General features: G+C 42.9%; 2 protein-coding genes and 1 long non-coding RNA gene across 3 annotated transcripts in view; all 3 read left to right on the top strand.

Moving 5' to 3' along the window:
- Nucleotides 1-318: 318 nt before the first annotated feature.
- Nucleotides 319-6,997, top strand: LOC121537901 (proliferation-associated protein 2G4-like). Its single transcript, XM_041845544.2, has 13 exons — nucleotides 319-550; nucleotides 1,609-1,737; nucleotides 2,036-2,141; nucleotides 2,365-2,434; nucleotides 2,736-2,828; nucleotides 3,104-3,167; nucleotides 3,307-3,385; nucleotides 3,583-3,661; nucleotides 3,885-4,018; nucleotides 4,371-4,465; nucleotides 4,700-4,827; nucleotides 5,060-5,113; nucleotides 5,519-6,997. Exons 1-13 carry the CDS (start codon nucleotides 463-465, stop codon nucleotides 5,594-5,596), a joined length of 1,197 nt encoding a protein of 398 aa, XP_041701478.1. The 5' UTR covers nucleotides 319-462; the 3' UTR covers nucleotides 5,597-6,997.
- Nucleotides 6,998-8,773: 1,776 nt separating this feature from the next.
- LOC121537902 lies at nucleotides 8,774-10,441 on the top strand. The gene is made up of 3 exons (XR_005995158.1): nucleotides 8,774-8,859; nucleotides 8,974-9,000; nucleotides 10,134-10,441. It is a non-coding gene; the product is annotated as an uncharacterized LOC121537902 (long non-coding RNA).
- Nucleotides 10,442-13,259: 2,818 nt separating this feature from the next.
- The window catches only part of LOC121537903 (extended synaptotagmin-1), a 47,410-nt gene continuing 36,390 nt past the window's right edge, over nucleotides 13,260-24,279 (top strand). Inside the window, exons 1-2 of the mRNA XM_041845545.2 lie at nucleotides 13,260-13,808; nucleotides 21,339-21,380. Of these exons, the coding sequence (XP_041701479.2) occupies nucleotides 13,467-13,808; nucleotides 21,339-21,380 (384 nt within the window). The 5' untranslated portion in view covers nucleotides 13,260-13,466. The remainder of the gene's footprint in view (nucleotides 13,809-21,338; nucleotides 21,381-24,279) is intronic.

The raw sequence follows: 24,279 nt of genomic DNA on the forward strand, positions 1-24,279 counted from the left end.
TGTTAATTTCACTTTTGTTTACTATCTACTTCACTTGCTTTGGCAATGTTAACATACGTTTCCCATGCCCTTAAATTGAATTTAATTGAAAAAATGAGAGAGAGAAGCAAGTCAAGAGATATGCATACACTATTCTTGATTAGTCATAATAGCTATGTAGATATGCAGATAATATAATACTGAATGACTACTGAAGAAGGTCTAATTTACTGTTAAAAAGGTTTATCGGTCCGTGCCATAGACATTAAAACCAAGGGTCAGTGCAGTGACGCGCCAATTCAATTTGGCGTTCAGCGTGCACTCACTGCGTGGGACGTAGCCAGCTAGTAGGAGGAGTGATCTCTAGTGAGTTGGGCCTGGGCAAGACCTGCTAAGGAGAGAGAGCACTGCAGTCAGCGTGGTCCAGTCTGTTGCTGACACCCGGGAAAAAGTTACTTTGAGTGCGAAAGAGCCACCGAAAAGATGTCTGGAGACGACGAGCCACAAGAGCAGACCATCGCCGATGACTTGGTCGTCACCAAGTACAAGATGGGGGCCGAGATTGCCAATCGTAAGTGAATATGAATATATATTTAATGGAAGATGGAAGAGTTTAGACGTGATAGTCCGCTGGCTAATGTGCTAACGCTAGCTCAGCTATCACAATGCAGCCATGTGCTGTGTTGCTAGCAGCTAGCGATAAATCAATGACAACGTCTCCTCGGGGCTAGCGTTTGGCCTGTGTAGGGGTCTTAAGCAATAGTTCTGCCAGTCTCGTAGATATCGTAGTATGAGTTAGCATATTATTGCGAACTAATAGTAAAAGTAGTCTATACATGCACTTATGTAGCTAACTGGTACCTAGCTAAATGCTACGTTAGCTAACTGGTAAGCAAACTACCGTCTGAATAAGTTCGCTATGATACCGTTGCATTTAGCTAGCTACTATTTTCTAAGTTTAGTTAGTTAGGTAATTGCCAACGAGTCATTTTCACTGTCATGTTTGCCAACTTACTATTTAAAACAAACAGGTCGTTTGCACCGCTCATATCTTAACATACTCGCGCATGTCAATAATCTTGAACTGTTACTGTAACAAGTGAATCGTGTTCTCTGTGAAGCCTTGGGTGGTCGCTCATTGTATAGGGATAAGGGCCATCAGCATCTGTCAGTTTAGTGACAATGTATTGCCTCAGACCTGCAACGCAGTAACACAGCTATACTCCCTGTGCATCCAGATATAGGTACTGTGTATATATACACTTATTCCCTGTGCATCAAAATTGAAGACCTGCCTGCAGTGTGTTCCTAGGAATTTATGTAAATCCTGATAATCCCACATAATGCTCCTGGGAAGGGATCGTAATGTACTTTGCTTAAATGACAATCATATTTGCCCTATGGAAGTGGTTATTGGACCAGCAGATCTACATTTTTACGTTTGAGTCATTTAGCAGATGCTCTTATCCAAAGGGACCTAAACATTTTACAAATCTACAAGTGACAATATCCACGGCCTTGCCTTATGTGTATCTAGGTGTCCATCTCCTGGTCCTAATAGTAAATACCTGAAGCTTACCTACCTAACCTCATGTTCTGTCCTCCTGTGTCTCTTCCTGTCTACTCCAGAGGCCCTGAAGACTGTGGTGGAGGCTGCCAAGGCAGGGGTGACTGTGGTCAGCCTCTGTGAGAAGGGAGATGCTTTCATCATGGCAGAAACTGGAAAAGTCTTCAGGAAGGAGAAGGATCTGAAGAAAGGTATGGGCCTCATCTCATTGGTTAAGTCAATGAGTTGTGTTGACATCATGAGTCATGACAGAGTGAAGTGAAGTAGCTCTTGTAGAGTTTTGTAGTTGACTTTTTTCATTGCAGGAAAGTTTAGTGTTTGGGGGAATCTCAAGTCTTTTCCTTGTTTACTCATATCCTCTCTCCTTGTGTCCTCAAAAGAGAGGGAAACACAAGGAATCAAAACACTTTTTATATTCTTTGTTGTGCAGAAAGTTACTTTCTTACATTATTAATGTAAATAAATGTCTGTACTTTTTGCCTCCCTCAGGCATTGCGTTCCCAACCAGTGTATCAGTCAACAACTGTGTGTGTCACTTCTCTCCCCTGAAGAGTGACCCTGAGATCACACTGAAGGACCGGGACCTCGTCAAAATGTAGGAACAATATATCTCTGTCTGTATGGAACTTTTATGGCCGACTGTCTCATGGGCAGCTGTTATTGGATGAATCTTTGCCTTCTCTGTATGGGACCTGTATGGCTGTCCCTGTTCAACTGTTGGGGCACTACCCTTCCCATGTCAGTGCATGGGCCAGTCTGATGGTCTTGAGTCTCTGTGCCTATCCTTCATGTGTTGCTTGTTGTTTTTGCCTGTGCAGTGATCTGGGGGTGCACGTCGATGGCTTCATTTCAAACCTGGCTCACAGCTTTGTGGTGGGAGTGACCAAGGTAGTAGACCATTGTTGTTTGCAGTGACGGCATCAGGATCATTAGCAAGAGTGCAGATGATGTTGATAATATGTTCTGTCTCATACAGAATGCCAGCATACAGATATTCACAGAGACGGATGTTCAGCACATGAAACATTACATGCATAGTGCAACAGTCATGTAATGTTAGACACACAAAGGATTCAGGTAGACAGCCATCTAGTACATGGAAAATACAACACATGTGCGTAATGTATTTTCCTTTGTAATCAGTTGCTATATTATTTCACCTTCTCATCCTCTGTTTTTGCTCCATCAGGATGCTCCCTTGACAGGGCGTAAGGCTGACGTTATTAAAGCGGCACACCTATGTGCCGAGGCTGCCCTCAGACTGGTCAAGCCTGGAAACCAGGTGAGGTGATTAGCTAGCGCTTTACTGAGTGGACAGTCAGGGACTAGCCTGGTCCCAGATCTGGTTGTGCTCTATAGCCAACTCCCATGGTGCAGTTGGCTATACAGCACAAACCGAGCTGGGAACAGGCTTATTAGGGATGCAGTGACAAGTTAAAAAAAAAAAAAGAAGAAGCTTGACAAACAAATATAGTTGGTATCATTGTAATGGTACAGTATTTCCATCAGTGGAATTATAGCTCTTTAACGTTTAGGATGTCTGTCTCTCTCGTTCAGAACTCACAGGTCACAGAAGCCTGGAACAAGATTGCCAAGTCATTCAAATGCTCAGCCATAGAGGGTGAGTCACTCCTTTTCATTTAACATACTTGGCACCTCAGTGCCACATTGATACACGATACATTCAACCCCCTACGTCTTGTACTGGTAACTTGCCAAATCACATACCCTGACTTTTTTTCAAATGTTACTCTCCTCAGGCATGCTTTCCCATCAGTTGAAGCAGCATGTTATTGATGGAGAGAAAACCATCATTCAGAACCCCACGGACCTGCAGAGGTGAGTGAGAGACATTAACCATTTAATATTAGTCCAAGACCTCTGGCTTGTTTAGTATTACTTGTAAGATGCATATCTGTTATTGTTTGTTGTATGTATCTGAGGCACCGCTCTAGCCCTAATAGTAATTGCTCTTGAGACAAATAAAGTTTTATTGAATTATGAATGGCCTTGTTTCTCTCACACTATGCGTGTAGGAAGGACCACGAGAAGGCAGAGTTTGAGGTACACGAGGTGTACGCTGTGGATGTGCTCGTCAGCACCGGAGAAGGCAAGGTGAGGACAAACATTCACTCAACATTCCAGTCGCGTGAGGCTCAAACCCCTTGATGGGTTGTGCTAGAATCTATTAAGTTATCACAGTCAGGAGCAGCAAAACAGTGAGGGGACATTATGCATTGAATTACTCTATTGTCCATCTCCTGTCATCACTTTGTATATGCTTTAAACCCCCTTCCTTTCATTGCTCTAACTTCCCATGTGTTATACTCCACTACAGGCGAAGGATGCAGGCCAGAGGACCACCATTTACAAGCGGGACCCAGACAAGCAGTACGGGCTGAAAATGAAGACATCCAGAAGTTTCTTCAGTGAGGTGGAGAGACGCTTCGATGCCATGCCCTTCACTCTCAGGTAGCACATCAGCCGCAGGGAGCGTACTTTTACCTACAATGAATATCATACTTTTACCTACAATTAATATTATATTTTTACCCAGAACACCTTAAATGTCAACTAGGGAAATTGAGGTTGTTCAAATTGATCAATTGAATAAGGCACAATATAGTTTTTTCCCGATTTTAGACTATTTGATCCAAAAGACTACATCCATTTGCTCTCATTCACCCCCAACTGATAACGCTTAATTATGTTTTTTGGTTTCCTCAGTTGTAATGCCTATTAGATATGTGATGTTTTGGTCCTCTATTGCCTTTTTTTATATTCTCTCTCCCTCGGTCTCTCTTTCTCCCGTTCTGTCTCTCAGGGCGTTTGAGGATGAGGGCAAGGCCAGGCTGGGTGTGGTGGAGTGTGCCAAACATGAACTGCTGCAGCCCTTCAACGTTCTGCACGAGAAAGAAGGTGAGTTGGAAGATCTAACCATACAGAGGCTATGCATTTAGGCTAAAGTACAGTACGTTACGGTTCGTGAAAATGTGTCAGATAATCCTTTAAGGGATGTGAAGGTGACTTGAAACGCAAATGAAATATTTCTTCATTGATTCAGTTCACCACTTTACCAGTACAAATGAAAGTGTCATAACCAAATTGTTATAAGCCTAAACTTAATGGCTTTTTTTCTGTGTGAGAGTCTAGGTGAGTTTGTTGCCCAGTTCAAGTTCACTGTGCTGCTGATGGCCAACGGACCCCTACGCATCACCACAGGGCTGTATGAGCCGGAGCTGTATAAGTCTGAACACGAAGTGGAGGACGCAGATCTCAAGGTAAAGCAAGACAGATGGCCTACTGCTCCTACTGGGGAGCTGCACTAGGGCTTCGGGGAAACACTTCTTAGCTCCCACACTGGACGTGTAACTTTTTGCCTACGTCAGCAGAGCGCAAGCCACTTTATTGGGTGTGACTTGGCTTTTTCAAAGTAATTATGTCGTTATGTCCTAAACGGACATAGTTGATTTGTTGTTGTGTTTTCTCAAAAACCAACCTTTCTTTCCCCAGGCCTTGCTCCAAAGCTCAGCGAGCCGGAAGACGCAGAAGAAGAAGAAAAAGAAGGTAGGCTAACTAAAAGGTTGCAGGTTCGAATCCCCGAGCCGGCAAGGTAGAAAAATCTGCCATTCTGCCCTTGAGCAGAATGGCAAACAACAACTGCTCTCCAGGGTGCTGATGACATGGACGTTGATTAAGGCAGCCCCCCGCACCTCTTATTCAGAGGGGTTGGGTTAAATGTGGAAGACACATTTCGGTTGAATGCATTCAGTTGTGCAACTGACTGTGTCCCCTTCCCCTACTATTTAATGTAAATACATCCTGGTCTCCCTTGGGAAAGAGGTTTTCTCACCTCAATGGGACTTCCTTGTTAAATACATTTAAAAAGGACACATGTTAATGTGATGTAAATACACATTTTATAAGAGTTTTGCCTCAATCCCTCAACCCACTTTTTCCCCTTGTGACAAGGCTTCAAAGACTGTGGAAACTGAAACGGCACCAGGACAGCCAGCGCCGGAGGTCAAAGAGACTGAAGCTGCAGAATAAAACCTTGCACCCCCTGACCTAGTCTTCGTCTCCCAATAATACTGACAGACATTTGACAACTGACCAACCCAAAGAACAGAACAGATGTCAAGACCTTCCATCATGCGCTCCTGTCCTGAGACGCCAGCCTTGCAGTGCGGCCTAGCCTTTTGTGATAAATACCTCCAAATGTGAACTGATGTCAGACTGTACAGGGGATGGTGCTGACCCTTCTAAATTCAAATTATGTCACATCCCATTTCAATCTCACTGTCCTTGAGACAGCAGGGTTCTCCCCAGAATAGTAACCACTAAGTGACACCTAGAGGGATATTGAGTAGTAGAAGGGCATTTTCCTGAGTAGACTCTGTGGGAGACACGTTTTTACCATACAGTCGTTGAGCCTTGGGACTGTAATGAAAGTCAACAGTGAATAATAAAATATATGAAAGCAAAGCACGACAGTGGAGGGTATGATACGATTACACTGCGCCAATGATTATTCTGAAGGAAAACCTTTGCGGTCATAACCATGGATGTCAGTGTGTGTATTAGTGAATTAAATGTGTATTAACTTGAACCCTCCATTAAACCTACTTAAAGCTCTTCTAAACATATGAAAGACCTTATAAACAGCCATGCTAGCAAATGACGGCTGACTACGTTGCGACTCGAATCGTTATGTACAGTAGATAAGCAAATTCCTTAGGGGCGTACCTAGCTATCTTACCAACTGTTTGTAACAACTGCCTGAAGTCAGTTTCCATGGATATGTCCCCTAACGGGACTACATATTACATTGATTTTTCGAACAGGGAATCGGATAAGGGGCTTGCTCTACGCACCACACACCAAACTTTTTTTTTTGTCATTGTTATGCCCAATGATGAAGGGTTCAAATGTTCACATTATTAAATGATTTGTTATCTATACGACCGCCATAATTCAGTTCATAATACACTGGTACTGCCAATTCGTCAATGAATTGAACCTATATTAGTCAGTGTTTACATCCGTTTCCATAGTTGTTTAATACCTGATACTTAATTGTAAAATAAATCATCCCAGTTTCAGGCTATTTTTAGATTCATTTTTACTAGAAACATTACCAAGGCGGCATCAAATAACACAACTCTATTATATTGAGTTTGGGTATGAGGCAACTGACCAAAGGACTAACTAACCAACTGCCGCACCACTAGTTCTTGTGGGGTTTTCGTTCTGAATAGGATATTAGAGGGAGAGATCATCCCATCATTGTGGGAATGTTTCTTACTAGGTTGATTACTTTCTAAGTTTGTTCTCATGAAAGAAATGTATCCTCTCTTGTATTGTAAATGTGTATGGGATATAATTCTTCAAAAGTCTTTATTTAGGAAGTAATAGAAGTCTTCCCAATAAAATTTGGTATTTTGGAAGCCCTTTGAAATTGTCATTAGCAAAGTATGTCAGAATTACAACCCATTTCAGTGTAACTATTTTTAAACACATTTTATCTGCATACTTGACTGAAATGTAAATGTTTTCATATAATAATTATATGAATAAGATCTACAGTCTTGTCCCATCGCTGCAACTCCCGTACGGACTCCGGAGAGGCGAAGATCGAGAGCCATGCGTCCTCCGCACTGCTTCTTGACACTGCTCGTTTAACCCGGAAGCCAGCCGCAGATATGTGTAGGAGGAAACACCGTCCAACTGGCAACCGGGTCAGTGTGCATGCGCCCGGCCCGCCACAGGAGTCGCTAGAGCGCGATTGGACAAGGACAACCCCGGACGACGTTGGGCCAATTGTGCGCCGCCTCATGGGTCTCCCGGTCGCGGCCGGCTGCGACGGCCCTAGCACTGCGATGCAGTGCCTTAGACTGCTGCGCCACTCGGGAGGCTGGGTACTGGTGTCTTGCGGAATAATTTTAGAACTCTATTTGGTTTTTTAACTGTTTTTATTATAGGGCTCCCCTTAAAAAGAGAACCCTAGCTCACAGGCCTCTAAATATAGCCTCTAAATAATGTTTTCACTAAATTGTTGAAGAAGCACATGCAGTGGGTGATAGGGAAAACAGATCTGGCAATAAGAATAGGCTATAGATAGTCTTGACCATTTGGGACCCCTTGGCTATTTCGCTCAGGAGAGATTATAGCCAAGACTTAATCAATATGTTGTCTTGTCCCATTTATTGATATGGATATAGCCTCTGCATGATGGGGTTGTGCAACGTAAATGGCTATAACAAGCCTACATACAGAGTGGAATTCACTAATACAACAGTCAAAATGCCTAATATAAGGCCTACAGTCTGTGCTCCCAAATACTGGAAAAAGTGTGATTCATTAGGTTACATGATCACCACAATAAATAACACAACAGTATGGCATATTTAGATGGCGAAATAAGCCTAAATCATATTTACTGTCTATTTTGCAGCTCAAGCGGTTACTCTAGACAAGGCTCTTCTGTCATTATCATTCTCACAAAAGTCATTGCTGAAGGCCCAAGCCTATACTACGCCATCTACTGGTATAACGTCGTTATTGAATGCAGCTCTACAACAAGCTGTAGACTTTATTTTGGAATTGAAACTGGAAGCTGCAAAGCAACTAATGTCTGGGCTAGAGTAGCTTGATTCGACTAGCTACATTCGGTTCATGTCCTTTGCAGATGCCACATTACTGAAAAAAGTTTGTGGACATAAAAAAAGATCTGTAACTGGGTAAAGGGAGATGTAAGGTAAATGTTAATTCATAGTCGTAACGTTTACAGATCTAATTTAACGTTTACGTTTCATGCATAGCTTTTCTTACGATCCTAACGATACGTACGTTCAACCTTTTCGCAGCTATCTCACGCTATACAAGCACATCAAACCACACCGGAAACCAATTTATGTTTGAATTCAGTCATGGCCTCTAGCATGACCCAATTTAAAACAAGGCCAAATCAGGAAATGCAGTTGGTCTTTAAAAAAGTACTGATTTGTCTAGGGGAGAATCTCAATTGCATTCTCTCCTGTCTTCTCTCCCTGCCTCCTTCTTCTCAAAACCCGTTGGTCTTCTCTCCTCCCCTTTGACTTCTCCTCTAATTGGTTTCGAGAAGGAGAGTGGACGCGAGGACTATGTAATTGAGATTCTCCCCAAGTCTTGGGACAGTCCAGAGACACATGATTGATGAAATCTACATATCCCTGAATTTATGAGCGTCCAACAGTGATGACGTAATTTCAGTGTATAAATAACCAATCGAACGCTGGTGACGTTCTTCTTGGAGACGGTGCCATCTGGTAGAGGTACGTTGAACGCAGAACCCAAAACGTTTTGTATTTTGTCATATGTATCCAACGTAATCCTTAATAACAAAAAGGCATCCAACTGATCAACCTTTCTGTCCCTTTGCTTTATAGACACCCCTCAACGACATGAGGGCCAAGGTGAGTTTTATCCCCTCGAAACGGTTGATTTGTAGCCATCTTCCTTGTTGCTATGTTAGCTAACTATACTTTGCTAGCTAGCCTGCAAAGTTACCTGCGACAACCGCACACATTTTAAATTTAGCTATCAACCAGCTACATATTTCAACTACATTGATGATTGATTTCGGTGTACAGGCTTGTAATAATTTCTAAGACAACTGAAACATTAACATTTTTAATAGTTTTCGAAACACTGACTTATCTGCTAACAAGTAATTGTCAGCGACCATCCACTAAAGACTTCACATCCGAAACAGTTTGGAACAATTCGTGCATATATTACGACATTTTGAAGTCTGTCTCCGGCAAGGTTTTTTTCGGCTGTTTGTGCACATTAGATTTGTTTTGCTTTCTCTAGGCAAGCCGAATTTCGTTAGGCGAAGACTACGCTCCTTCGTCAGTCATTGGTCAACAGTAAGGATTCTGCAGTGACGTTTTTGTAGTCCTACGATAGACTACTCGTTCCATTTTTTTTTCACTTGAGAAATACTGCACCAAACAACTTAGTTGGGTGTGAAATGCGCGACTAAGATCTCCTTGGCAGCCAAGCTTGACAAACTGTACGATTGCCACGTTTTTCAGGTTAGGGTCTTTCTAAGGGAGTATGGGAGCACGCTCGTTCAGATAGGCGAAGCCTTAACGTTAACTATGTTGGCCAATGGCACTAACTAGCCAAGTAGGTAACTGCAGACGAACCACAGAAATAGACTGTCACATGACTGGCTAGCAAGTAATCTAATTCTGTAGTAAACATTGGGATATGTCTTGTCAGTATCACCTGTCCTGGGTCATTACTGTAGCCAACTATTGTGCAATTCTAGCTAACTTGATGTAATATTTTCACTCACAGGCCCCTTAAAATGTGGGTGTGCATGACTGTAATGTCCCTTCTCGACCTGAGCATATGTTGACCATGGTGGTAGAACTTTATTGACGACAATTTGCTGTATATGCCTATTGGGTGTTGCCAACCATGCTTCTGAAATTAAGTGTTGGAACAAATCACTGCACCCTAGTTAAACGGTTTGTCAATATCTGAAAGTAGCTAATGTTATCACGTCTAACATCGCTCCCTCTGTTCTCTCTTCCAGTGGAGAAAGAAGCGTATGCGCAGGCTGAAGCGCAAGAGGCGAAAGATGAGGCAGAGGTCCAAGTAGACTGCCACCCCACAACACCATGGCTGTGACCGTCCTTCTGGACAACACTGGACCAAGGATCTCCTTGTGCAAAGTCTGATCAGAGCTGTGCCATCCATGCCAATGAGTCTCGATCAAGAGACTCCACCCGCCTGGGAGATTTGATATGGGGACACTCTAGATTCTCTACTCTTCTACCAAACCTACCCTACTACATTGTTTTTGTTTATACTTTCCCAATAAAGTTTCTGGTTTAAAGTTGACTTTGTTGCTTCTGAAACTGGGTCCAAAATGTAATTCCTACCATGCTGCAACTTCTCATTATGGCTGACCAAGTTCAGTTCTGTAGACTAGTCATATCAAACATAGGTAACCCATGTGTTGATGTGCTTCCCTTTTACTGGTCTCTTCAAAGAACTAAGTTCCTCAGTTATGACTATCTGAGGAAAGGTTTTGACTGAGTTTTCTCTCAGCTGTTTAGTCATAGGTTGTGAGGAGACTGCATGGATTTGATTTACCTTCACGTGGGACATCTGGAGCTCTTGTATCAACACGACTGATGCATACACTTATACACCAGTGATTTAATGGGCATTCTGTATTTGGAATGGAAGGCATATGGTCTGGTGACGTATTTCCCAAATGGTTCCCTTTACTGTGCGTACTTGACCAGGACTAGTCAAAAGTAGTGCACTTTAGGGAATGGGGTGCCATTTTGGGAGTCATCTGCAAAGGGAGACTCTACATTGAGTAGAAAGTGCAATGTTAAAATGACCTGCGTATAATATGCCATTTAGCAGACACTTTTATCCAAAGCGACTTAGTCATGCGTGCATACGTGTACTGTGCTTGACAGCCCATGGCCATGTAGCTGTATTTGTCAAAGGATGTTTAGTAGCTTAAAGATGTGCCTCAGTCAAACCTGTGAGGTGAGAAAGCAATGTATTTAGGCCAGCCACTCATGTCTGTCCTGTCAACGGCTCTTTATCTAAATATGTGGCTCTGCTGTGACTAAGTTGTGGTATCACAGCAACAATTTACCAGGTAAATTGACTGAACATTCTCATTTAAAGCAATGACCTGGGAAATGGTTAAAAGGGGGATGAATGAGCCAAATGGAAGCTGGGAATGATTAGGTGGCCATGATGGTATGAGGACTAGATTGGGAATTTTGCCAGGACACCGGAGTTAACACCCCTACTATTACCGTAAGTGCCATGGGATCTTTAGTGACCACAGAGGCAGGACACCTGTTTAATGTCCCATCTGAAATCTGGCACCTTACACAGGGCAATGTTCCCAATCACTGCCCTGGGGCATTGAGATATATATTTTGCCTGCATTGGTAGCTTGATTGAAGTATCTAAATGACTAAAATGTATCCCTGGATACCTGGCTGTCTCTAAGGACATTTCTGTAGGGAAAAACCTGTCATTGCACATTAGGTAGCCCATTCATGTATAGAATAATGTATTGTAGCCAATGGTTTAAATTTAACACTATGTAAACGTAGGCCTGTACAAAATGTAGGCCTTCATTTTGTTATAAAGTTAATCTGAAAAATAAATAAAACCCCACTCCAACTCAAAACCTACAATTGTCAAGAGCAAACCAGTTTACACTGGAGTCAAAATGGTTTGATCTCGCTGGCACTGTCTTGTATTTACAGGCTGTTCAAATAGATGTCAGCCAAGGATACTGGTGGTATGTAAACAAGTGATAGCCTATTTTGTAGGACATTTTCTAACCAGATGGCTGTCTTGAGGTTCAAATAAAATGAAAAATATAGGCTATAAGTAACATATAAATGCATAGGCTATATGTTTTTCCCATTTCAAATGCATGTTAGACTATTAATCATCCGTTTCTAAATTACAAATTTACTAGTTTAGGCCTACTGATGAAAAATACAGAACAGTCAACAGCCTACAGCAGGGTTCTTCAATTCTGGTCCTGGAGGGCCGAAACCTCTGTTTTTCATCCTCTCCTTCTAATCAGGGGCTAATTCAGACCTGGGACACCAGGTGAGTGCAATTGACTACCAGGTAGAAATAAAAAACAGAAGTGTTTCGGCCCTCCAGGACCGGAATTGAAGAACCCTGGCCTACAGTAACGGTCATATAGCTGTTGCTGTATCAAATATGTAGTCTACCCTACTATCACATTTATTCATAGGCCTACAGTAAATCTATAGGCTTTAGGCTACAGTAGGCCTAAATCAATTCTTAGTCAGTCGGAAAGCTATTGGTTTATGAAAGCTGCAGCAGAGCAAGATGCTTTTTTTTTACTTGCAGGGGAGGTCGCTAGAGATTATGCCTCGATTACACCGACAGTGTCATTGCATTTTGGCACACCGGAAGTACATTTATTTCCAATGGAACTCTGCTTTTACCTTGCAGAATTGCATTGCAGAGGCAGTTGTAGTGCGTTCTGTGTGGTGCAAAGTATGCGTCAAACTGTATGCATAGGCGGTTTAACAGAAATGGTAGCAGAAGGTGAATGTTGAAGTTTTGGTTGCACACATATCCAGATGATGCTGCGTAACGGTGTGATCGAGGCCTTAGACTGATTGGTGCGGTCAAATATTCTCAGAACAAGTTCATTTTAGGGTTACGTTTTTCATTACAAATGCATGTTAGACTATTAATAATCAGTTTCTAAATTACTAATTTACTGATGAAAAATACAGAATAGTCAACAGCAAGTAGGCTTCTCCAAGCTCTACATTACACCAGGCGTTAACAGAGGTAACGGTCGTATAGCTGTTGCTGTATCAAAAAGGTAGTCTACCCTACTATCACATTTATTCATAGGCCTACAGTAGATCTATATAGGCTTAAGGCTACAGTAGGCCTAAATCAATTCTCAGTCAGTCTGAAAGCTATTGGTCTGTGAAAGCTGTAGCAGCGCAAGAGGCTTTTTTTGGTACTTGCAGTGGAGGTCGCTAGAGATTAGACTGGTTGGTGCTGTCAAATATTTTCGGAACAAGTTAATTTTAGGGTTACTTTTTTCTCTAATGATTTAAGGAGGGCTTTCACTTAGAAAACACACCCTCCCTCACAAGTCTGACAAATATTTGAATCCACTTGCCTGTGCCTGCTAGTGTTTGTCAGTGCGGGTTTGAAGAGGTCTTTTTAGATGAACATTTATAGCAAAACTGTTTCTGATCGTTTCGTGTCAATAGGGTAAGACATTGTCAATGGTTTGCAAGCTAAACTTCATTCCGTTGTCGTCTTATTTTTTATTAAACAACAAGAAGGCACTGAACGCGGAACTGCAGAGGTAGTGATGCCATCTGTGGATGCAAGTCCGAGTATCGGCACAGGCTCCGGGACTGCGGGCTTGGAATTGCCCGAAGAAATGCAGCCACCCAAACCTCCAGGGCAACATGCTGTAACCGTGTTGTGGTCCTTTGGAAAATGCCTGGCTACACTTTTACCAGTTTATCTGGCCGGATACTTTGGGTTCAGTATCAGCTTGGTTCTATTCGGTCTGATGGTCTACATCGGATGGAAACACAGCAGGAACGAGAAAGTAATGCGTCTGCGGTCAGCTATGTACGTATTGGAGAATGAGAGAGCATACGCCACTGCAAGGGCTTTTAGGAGTAAACAGGAATTACCCCCATGGGTAAGTAACAAGAAACAGATAATTATTATATTCCTATTTTCTCTATGGGCTCAGCCTGCTGCTGCAGAGTGCAGAACACATCTTCAGCCTACTAGTCTGTGAGCTGGTATTTTATTTATTTGAAATGAATATAAATATTATAGACTGTGCTATAATATTTATATTCATTTAAAATCAAATAAAATACACCGGAATAATAATACAATATTTGAACAAAAGTCAGTCTTAAAATCCATCAATGTCATTAGTGAATACAAAATTAGTTCTTAAGTGTTTTGTTCACAGAATATTAAAACATTGTTTTGATCAGAACAGAAATGTGTGCAATTGTGTTCACTGTTTTCCGGCATTCAGTAAATACTACTGCATGAAATTCTAAATCACCCCATCAGTGCCATACCATGTACAATAAATGGAAATACGTGGTCAGTGGGGACTGTCTAATTGTTATGATTTTTTACAATATTGCGAACATGCAGAGATGCAGAGAAATAAGTTGTGTGTTATACATAACTTTGGGTTACTCCTAAGTCATCATCTCCAACATTGTGATATTCCATTATAGAGCTTTACTTTGGTTTGAATATAGGCCAGTACATTCATATCAGTTGTGTTCCTCTATTGTATTCACCCTTCCTTATTTCTATTGTGGAATGTGTTTCTGGGCGCAAATGGAAAGTCTACAAAACTATTAGCAAACCAACCTTTGTTTTGAATACATGAAATTGGATTGTGATGATACCGATGAATGAATCCTGCCCACAATGTGCTTATTTTGTATTAGATTTACTATCAGAAATCATTTTTGATTTGATGTGTATGAAATTGTTTGGTGAAATGCATAAAAGGAGGACAAATAACGAGGACAAACTTTTGCCCAATTGAGAATTTCCCATGGTTACAGTTTACATGGATTATACATGTATTCATTCATTGCAGGTTAGCGTTTTTCATCATTAATTTTGTTCTGGAAGCAGCTCTGTAGAGTGGTCACTAGCTGGCAAATGATTTAAGGAGGGCTTTCACTTAGAGAACACACCCTCCCTCACAAGTCTGACAAATACAGTGGGGGAAAAAAGTATTTAGTCAGCCACCAATTGTGCAAGTTCTCCCACTTAAAAAGAGGAGAGAGGCCTGTAATTTTCATCATAGGTACACGTCAACTATGACAGACAAATTGAGAAAAAAAGATCCAGAAAATCACATTGTAGGATTTTTAATGAATTTATTTGCAAAGTATGGTGGAAAATAAGTATTTGGTCACCTACAAACAAGCAGGATTTCTGGCTCTCACAGATCAGTAACTTCTTCTTTAAGAGGCTCCTCTGTCCTCCACTCGTTACCTGTATTAATGGCACCTGTTTGAACTTGTTATCAGTATAAAAGACACCTGTCCACAACCTCAAACAGTCACACTCCAAACTCCACTATGGCCAAGACCAAAGAGCTGTCAAAGGACACCAGAAACAAAATTGTAGACCTGCACCAGGCTGGGAAGACTGAATCTGCAATAGGTAAGCAGCTTGGTTTGAAGAAATCAACTGTGGGAGCAATTATTAGGAAATGGAAGACATACAAGACCACTGATAATCTCCCTAGATCTGGGGCTCCACGCAAGATCTCACCCTGTGGGGTCAAAATGATCACAAGAACGGTGAGCAAAAATCCCAGAACCACACGGGGGGACCTAGTGAATGACCTGCAGAGAGCTGGGACCAAAGTAACAAAGCCTACCATCAGTAACACACTACGCCGCCAGGGACTCAAATCCTGCAGTGCCAGACGTGTCCCCCTGCTTAAGCCAGTACATGTCCAGGCCCGTCTGAAGTTTGCTAGAGTGCATTTGGATGATCCAGAAGAGGATTGGGAGAATGTCATATGGTCAGATGAAACCAAAATAGAACTTTTTGGTAAAAACTCAACTCGTCGTGTTTGGAGGACAAAGAATGCTGAGTTGCATCCAAAGAACACCATACCTACTGTGAAGCATGGGGGTGGAAACATCATGCTTCGGGGCTGTTTTTCTGCAAAGGGACCAGGACGACTGATCCGTGTAAAGGAAAGAATGAATGGGGCCATGTATCGTGAGATTTTGAGTGAAAACCTCCTTCCATCAGCAAGGGCATTGAAGATGAAACGTGGCTGGGTCTTTCAGCATGACAATGATCCCAAACACACCGCCCGCGCAACGAAGGGGGTGGCTTCGTAAGAAGCATTTCAAGGTCCTGGAGTGGCCTAGCCAGTCTCCAGATCTCAACCCCATAGAAAATCTTTGGAGGGAGTTGAAAGTCCGTGTTGCCCAGCGACAGCCCCAAAACATCACTGCTCTAGAGGAGATCTGCATGGAGGAATGGGCCAAAATACCAGCAACAGTGTGTGAAAACCTTGTGAAGACTTACAGAAAACGTTTGACCTGTGTCATTGCCAACAAAGGGTATATAACAAAGTATTGAGAAACTTTTGTTATTGACCAAATACTTATTTTCCACCATAATTTGCAAATAAATTCATAAAAAATCCTACAATGTGATTTTCTGGATTTTTTTCTTCTCATTTTGTCTGTCATAGTTGACGTGTACCTATGATGAAAATTACAGGCCTCGCTCATCTTTTTAAGTGGGAGAACTTGCACAATTGGTGGCTGACTAAATACTTTTTTCCCCCACTGTATTTGAATCCACTTGCCTGTGCCTGCTAGTGTTTGTCAGTGCGCGCATGAAGAGCGGTTTTGTCCCCTGGTGCCGTTGACCTATTCAAGAGGTCTTTTTAGATGAACATTTATAGCAAAACTGTTTCTGTTCGTTTCGTGTCAATAGGGTAAGACATTGTCAAGTGTTTGCAAGCTAAACTTCATTCCGTTGTCGTCTTATTTTTTATTAAACAACAAGAAGGCACTGACTGTGCTATAATATTTATATTCATTTCAAATAAAATAAAATACAGCGGAATAATAATACATTATTTGAACAAAAGTCAGCCTTAAAATCCATCAATGTCATTACCTCATATCCAAAATTCAAAAGGCACTCGCACATCTGAGCTATCTTTTTTGCAGGTGCATGGTAACAGTTGAAGATGAGAAAAATGAAGAAACCTGCACACTGTTCTTGATAGTATCACTGCTCTTGATAATATCACTGTTCTTTAATAATAAGAATGACCTCATATCCAAAAGGGTAATAAGTCATATTTCATTGTTTATGTTGTCAAAATAAATAAATAAATAAATATGTAAATGAATGAAGTAAAGAAATTGTCTGTGGTGGCCAACGTAACACAGTGACACAACTCAGTTGATAATAAGGACAGATATAACAGCACAGGGATGAGCACAATGTCCTAGTTGTTCACAATCTCTCTCTCTCTCGCTCTCTTTTTCATACCATTTCATCATTTGCACAGTATAAAGACATCCAAGTCTATGACTGACTGACCTTTTGTTGATATACAGTGCATTCGTAAAGTATTCAGACCCCTTGACTTTTTCCACATTTTGTTACATTACAGTCTTATTCTAAAATTGATTAAATAAATGATTTTCTTCATCAATCTACACATAATACCCCATAATGACAAAGCAAAAACAGGTTTTTGAAAATGTATTAAAAAGAAAAAACGGAAATATCAATTTTAGTATAAGGCTGTAACGCAACAAAATGTGGAAAAAGTCAAGGGGTCTGAATACTTTCCAAATGCACTGTGAGTTTTCCTACTCTACTCTGTTCCTAACCACCCCCACCTCCCCCTCTTCTACATTCTTTAGTCTAGTCCATCCAGCCGTAGCTATATTTGGACATTCTTAATGTGCAGAGCCTGGAGAATGAGTCAAAACTTTAGAATGCCACAATCAAAGTGAAAAAATAAATGATTTCACAATTAACAGTTAATCCAATTATGTCCTGTGTGGCTCAGTTGGTAGAGCATGGGTCTTTCAATGCGAGGATTGTGGGTTCGATTCCTATGGGGGGACCAGTAAGAAATTGTATGCACTCACTACTGTAAGTATTTCTGCTAAATTACTAAAATGTAATACCGCAGAGGTGTAACTGTATTTACATTTAGCACACAGTTAACTTAACAGTGACTGAGTTACTCGTTCAATGAACGTCTTAAAGGAAAAAATCCAACCAAAACCACTCATTCCTTTAATTTACTGTGTTAAATGACAGTAATATGTGAGAACAATATTTTTTGTGAACAAATGTTTCATTTTGGCGTTATAATAAGGTTGTTAGCAACATGGAAAATTGTTGTGGAAATCTGTTGCATCTCAAGTCGACTACAAAATCCACAACGTAATGCTCTCTCTATGGGCTGGCTGGCTAGCTAGCTAGGTAGCTAGCTAGCAAACGAAGCTACACACAATAATCTCAAAGACAATATCAGCATGTAACAAATCAAATCAAATCAAATCAAATTGTATTTGCCAAATGCAAATAGTCCGGGTAGCCATGATTAGCTGTTCAGGAGTCTTATGGCTTGGGGGTAGAAGCTGTTAAGAAGCCTTTTGGACCTAGACTTGGCGCTCCGGTACCGCTTGCCGTGCGGTAGCAGAGAGATCAGTCTATGACTAGGGCAGTGCCTTCCTCTGACACCGCCTGGTATAGAGGTCCTGGATGGCAGGAAGCTTGGCCCCAGTGATGTACTGGGCCGTACGTACTACCCTCTGTAGTGCCTTGGGGTCGGAGGCCAAGCAGTTGCCATACCAGGCGGTGATGCAACCAGTCAGGATGCTCTCGATGCTGCAGCTGTATAACTTTTTGACGATCTGAGGACCCATGCCAAATCTTTTCAGTCTCCTGAGGGGGAATAGGCTTTGTCGTGCCCTCTTCACGAATGTCTTGGTGTGTTGGACCATGATAGTTTGTTGGTGATGTGGACACCAAGGAACTTGAAGCACTCAACCTGTTCCACTACAGCCCCGTCGATGAGAATGGGGGCGTGCTCAGTCCTCTTAATTTTTTCCTATAGTCCACAATCATCTCCTTTGTCTTGATCACGTTGAGGGAGAGGTTGTTATCCTGGCACCACATGGCCAGGTCTCTGACCTCCTCCCTATAGGCTGTCTCATCATTGTCGGTGATCAGGCCTTCCACTGTTGTGTCTGCAAACTTAATGATGGTGTTGGAGTGTAGCCTGGCCATGCAGTCATGGGTGAACAGGGAGTACAGGAGGGGACTGAGCACGCACCCCTGAGGGCCCCCCGTGTTGAGGATCAGCGTGGCAGATGTGTTGATACCTACCCTTACCACCTGGGGGCGGCCCGTCAGGAAGTCCAGGATCCAGTTGCAGAGGGAGGTGTTTAGTCCCAGGGTCCTTAGCTTATTGATGAGCTTTGAGGGCACTATGGTGTTGAACGCTGAGCTGTAGTCAATGAATAGCATTCTCACGTGTTCCTCTTGTCCAGGTGGGAAAGGGCAGTGTGGAGTGCAATAGAGATTGCATCATCTGTGGATCTGTTGGTGCGGTATGAAAATTGGAGTGGGTCTAGGGTTTCTGGGATAATGGTGTTGATGTGAGCCATGACCAGCCTTTCAAAGCACTTCATGGCTACAGACGTCAGTGCTACGGGTCGGTGGTCATTTAGGCAGGTTATCTTAGTGTTCTTGGGCACAGGGACTATGGTGGTCTGCTTGAAACATGTTGGTATTACAGACTCAGTCAGGGACATGTTGAACATGTCAGTGAAGACACTTGCCAGTTGGTCAGCGCATGCTCAGAGTACACATCCTGGCAATCCGTCTGGCCCTGTGGCCTTGTGAATGTTGACCTGTTTAAAAGTCTTACTCACATCGGCTACAGAGAGCTTGATCACATAGTCATCTGGAACAGCTGATGCTCTCATGCATGCTTCAGTGTTGCTTGCCTCGAAGTGAGCATAGAAGTGATTTAGCTCATCTGGTAGGCTTGTGTCACTGGGCAGCTCGCGGCTGTGCTTCCCTTTGTAGTCTGTAATAGTTTTCAAGCCCTGCCACATTCGACAAGTGTCAGAGCTGGTGTAGTATGATTCAATCTTAGTCCTGTATTGACTCTTTGCCTGTTTGATGGTTCGTCGGAGGGCATAGCGGGATTTCTTATAAGCGTCCGGGTTAGAGTCCCGCTCCTTGAAAGCGGCAACTCTACCCTTTAGCTCAGTGCGGATGTTGCCTGTAATCCATGGCTTCTGGTTGGGGTATGTACGTAAGGTCACTGTGGGGACGACGTTATCGATGCACTTATTGATGAAGCCAGTGACTGATGTGGTGTACTCCTCAATGCTATCGGAAGAATACGGGAACATATTGCACAAATATGATCAATGGCTCATTCGAGAGAAGACATCCTCCCGAGATATGACATCGGCCAGCATTGAAATCTGACATGTATGATAGACGTTTTCGCGATCTAAAAGTCGTGTTCCTATTAACTTCCAGTGTAGTGAGAGCAACTTTATCACGGTGCTACGTCATACCGGACTGATTTCTAACTACTTGAACACCAATAACTCAGATACACATGAAAACATGAAATGACCCAGGGAATCGATAGAACATCACTCAGAGATGCACAAAAACAATATAACATTCAAAATGATTGAACCTTTCCATTAAGTATTTGAACATTTTACAAGAGAGAGTGTTTCCACTCTGAGGTTTTGTCGTGCCACCGTCATTTTAGGCGTTTCTATGTGTGTGCCCCCCATTTCCTGTTTCAGTTCGGAGGTTCCTTAGAACTTGAGGTTGGTACTCATAGCGATCCTATTAAATTAGTTTTCTAATTCCTAATTCTATGGTTGTGCTACTGTTGACCTTTTAGATGGCAGAAGCTTGGTGACTCAGAGACATCATTCAGAAGGAGGGGGGACAAGGAGGACCATATCAGGAAAGAGAGAAAATATGATAATTGTTTTCTTAATCATGGGATAATTTCAACATTCTTCAACACCCGCAGGACACTCACATTGTCACCACAATCTCTGTGATTTTGTCAACAGGATATCACAGGTTATCTTGCAAGCATGCACACACACTGACACACTTGATCATGATCAGTGATCCATGACACCCACCATCTCAGATGGTTCTGAAATCGTTTCTGTAGTTAGAAACAGATAAGATAAGCATTCGAAAGCATTATTTTGTTTAAATATAATTTGATCTCTGAGAAATTAAGCTAATTGATTGCACCCAAAAAAAGTTTGGTCCAAATCGAATGTTAGGTACTGTTAGGTTCAATATTATATGAATCCTATAAATTAATATGGGCAATTTGGGTGCAATCAATTAGGTTAATGTCTGAAAGATTACATTATATTTCAACAAAATAATGTTGCAGGAATGCCAATCTTTTTCCGAACAATCTGAGATGGTGGGTTTCGAAATCCTCTTTCTTGTGCTTTTTGAGCTGGAACGACCCTGTCTCGAGTCAATCCTTCGCCATTTCATGACCTCCCTACATTCCTGCCCAGGTTACACTCTCCTGCTACGTATATATTGTTTAAGGCAGTTAAAAGTTCAAATCTAACCAATACTTTTCTCATTTTCTCTACAGGTCAACTTCCCTGACGTGGAGAAGGTTGAGTGGATGAACAAGGTATGTAGTGTACACGCACGCACGCGCACACACACACACACACACACAAACACACACACACACATACACATACACACACACACACACACACACACACACACACACACACACACACACACACACACACACACACACACACACACACACACACACACACACACACACACACACACACACTGAGCTGGTGTGCCGATGGAGTAGCTTTGTGCTTCCTGAATGGGGTAGTCGTGTTTGTTTGTTTGTCCACCATTGCCCTGGGTTGCTGTGTGTGTGCATCCTACCTCTGAGAGTGCTCCACCTCCTCCATCAGAACCCATCATCCTTTGTTATAATTAAGAGTCAGGGGAGAGTGTAAAGCTTCCGCCAGACCACACACACACACACACTGAGTATGGTTAGTGCTGTCTGGGATCCTTGGGACGTCTACCCTAAACCCTAACCTTAATCCCTACCCTAACCATAACCTTAACCCTAACCTTAACCTTTAACCATTTTACATTTCAACTTCAATGGGGTAACGTCAGAGTTGGGACATCCCAAGGATTCCGGATAGCACCGACCCACTGATTATCTCCGTTGCAGCCACAGCAGCCACCCTGCCTCACATCCCTATCTCCATCTCCACTGTGAGAGCAGCTTCAGTGTGGATGAAGGTGATGTGAATATCAATAAACAAGGCTGCCCTTCTCTCTGGGAGAATGTAATGAAGTCGCTGTGACAAAGCACAGATTGTAGGGGAGTGATCTAAAGGGCTCATCTTTCACAAGAACCAACCCGTCTGCTTCTCCTCCAGGCTCTCTGCCTGTCTGCCTGCCTGCCACCCACCATGTGCTCTGACTGCATGCGTAGGCTATCCAGCCTCCAGACAGGCTGGCTGGCTCTGCCGGGATGGCTGGCTCTGCCTGCCTGGCTGGCTCTGCCTGGATGGCTGGCTCTGCCTGGATGGATGGCTGGCTCTGCCTGGCTGGCTATGCCTGGATGGCTGGCTCTGCCTGGATGGATGGCTGGCTCTGCCTGGATGGATGGCTCTGCCTGGATGGATGGCTGGCTCTGCCTGGCTGGCTATGCCTGGATGGCTGGCTCTGCCTGGATGGATGGCTGGCTCTGCCTGGATGGATGGCTCTGCCTGGATGGATGGCTGGCACTGCCTGGATGGCTGGTTTTGCCTGGCTGGCTCTGCCTGGCTGTCTCTTCCTGGCTGGCTGCAACAACAACAGACCCTGGTCTGCTTCCCAATCTAACTTCATTAGGACAAGAGATAGGATGACACAGCCCAAATGTTATTCAATTATAGTTTGACAATAGTTTTTGAATGTGTAGTCTCTCATGACAGACTGTTAGCATATCGAGTAGCTCTTGCCAGTGCACAGGATTTCCTGGGTTCCTTCCAGGATTAGTGAGCTAGCATGTACAGTGAGGGAAAAAAGTATTTGATCCCTTGCTGATTTTGTATGTTTGCCCACTGACAAAGAAATGATCAGTCTATAATTTTAATGGTAGGTTTATTTCAACAGTGAGAGACAGAATAACAACAAAAAAAATCAAGAAAAACGCATGTCAAAAATGTTATAAATTGATTTGCATTTTAATGAGGGAAATAAGTATTTGACCCCCTCTCAATCAAAAAGATTTCTGGCTCCCAGGTGTCTTTTATACAGGTAACGAGCTGAGATTAGGAGCACACTCTTAAAGGGAGTGCTCCTAATCTCAGTTTGTTACCTGTATAAAAGACACCTGTCCACAGAAGCAATCAATCAATCAGAGTCCAAACTCTCCACCATGGCCAAGACCAAAGAGCTCTCCAAGGATGTCAGGGACAAGATTGTAGACCTACACAAGGCTGGAATGGGCTACAAGACCATCGCCAAGCAGCTTGGTGAGAAGGTGACAACAGTTAGTGTGATTATTCGCAAATGGAAGAAACACAGAATAACTGTCAATCTCCCTCGGCCTGGGGCTCCATGCAAGATCTCACCTCGTGGAGTTGCAATGATCATGAGAACGGTGAGGAATCAGCCCAGAACTACACGGGAGGATCTTGTCAATGATCTCAAGGCAGCTGGGACCATAGTCACCTAGATAACAATTGGTAACACACTACGCCGTGAAGGACTGAAATCCTGCAGCGCCCGCAAGGTCCCCCTGCTCAAGAAAGCACATATACAGGGCCGTCTGAAGTTTGCCAATGAACATCTGAATGATTCAGAGGAGAGCTGGGTGAAAGTGTTGTGGTCAGATGAGACCAAAATGGAGCTCTTTGGCATCAACTCAACTCGCCGTGTTTGGAGGAGGAGAAATGCTGCCTATGACCCCAAGAACACCATCCCCACCGTCAAACATGGAGGTGGAAACATTATGCTTTGGGGGTGTTTTTCTGCTAAGGGGACAGGACAACTTCACCACATCAAAGGGACGATGGACGGGGCCATGTACCGCCAAATCTTGGGTGAGAACCTCCTTCCCTCAGCCAGGGCATTGAAAATGGGTCGTGGATGGGTATTCCAGCATAACAATGACCCAAAACACACGGCCAAGGCAACAAAGGAGTGGCTCAAGAAGAAGCACATTAAGGTCCTGGAGTGGCCTAGCCAGTCTCCAGACCTTAATCCCATAGAAAATCTGTGGAGGGAGCTGAAGGTTCAAGTTGCCAAATGTCAGCCTCGAAACCTTAATGACTTGGAGAAGATCTGCAAAGAGGAGTGGAACAAAATCCCTCCTGAGATGTGTGCAAACCTGGTGGCCAACTACAAGAAACGTCTGACCTCTGTGATTGCCAACAAGGGTTTTGCCACCAAGTACTAAGTAATGTTTTGCAGAGGGGTCAAATACTTATTTCCCTCATTAAAATGCAAATCAATTTATAAAATTTTTGATATGCGTTTTTCTGGATTTTGTTGTT

The sequence above is a fragment of the Coregonus clupeaformis genome, chromosome 24 (genome assembly GCF_020615455.1).
Source record: "Coregonus clupeaformis isolate EN_2021a chromosome 24, ASM2061545v1, whole genome shotgun sequence".
NCBI classification, from domain to species: domain Eukaryota; kingdom Metazoa; phylum Chordata; class Actinopteri; order Salmoniformes; family Salmonidae; genus Coregonus; species Coregonus clupeaformis.

Coding starts and splice junctions, on each gene's coding strand:
- LOC121537901 (XM_041845544.2), top strand. CDS start 463: ATGTCTGGAGACGACGAGCCACAAGAGCAGACCATCGCCGATGACTTG. Junction 2,142..2,364: donor GACCGGGACCTCGTCAAAAT/GTAGGAACAATA, acceptor TTGCCTGTGCAG/TGATCTGGGGGTGCACGTCG. Junction 5,114..5,518: donor AGAAGAAGAAGAAAAAGAAG/GTAGGCTAACTA, acceptor CCTTGTGACAAG/GCTTCAAAGACTGTGGAAAC.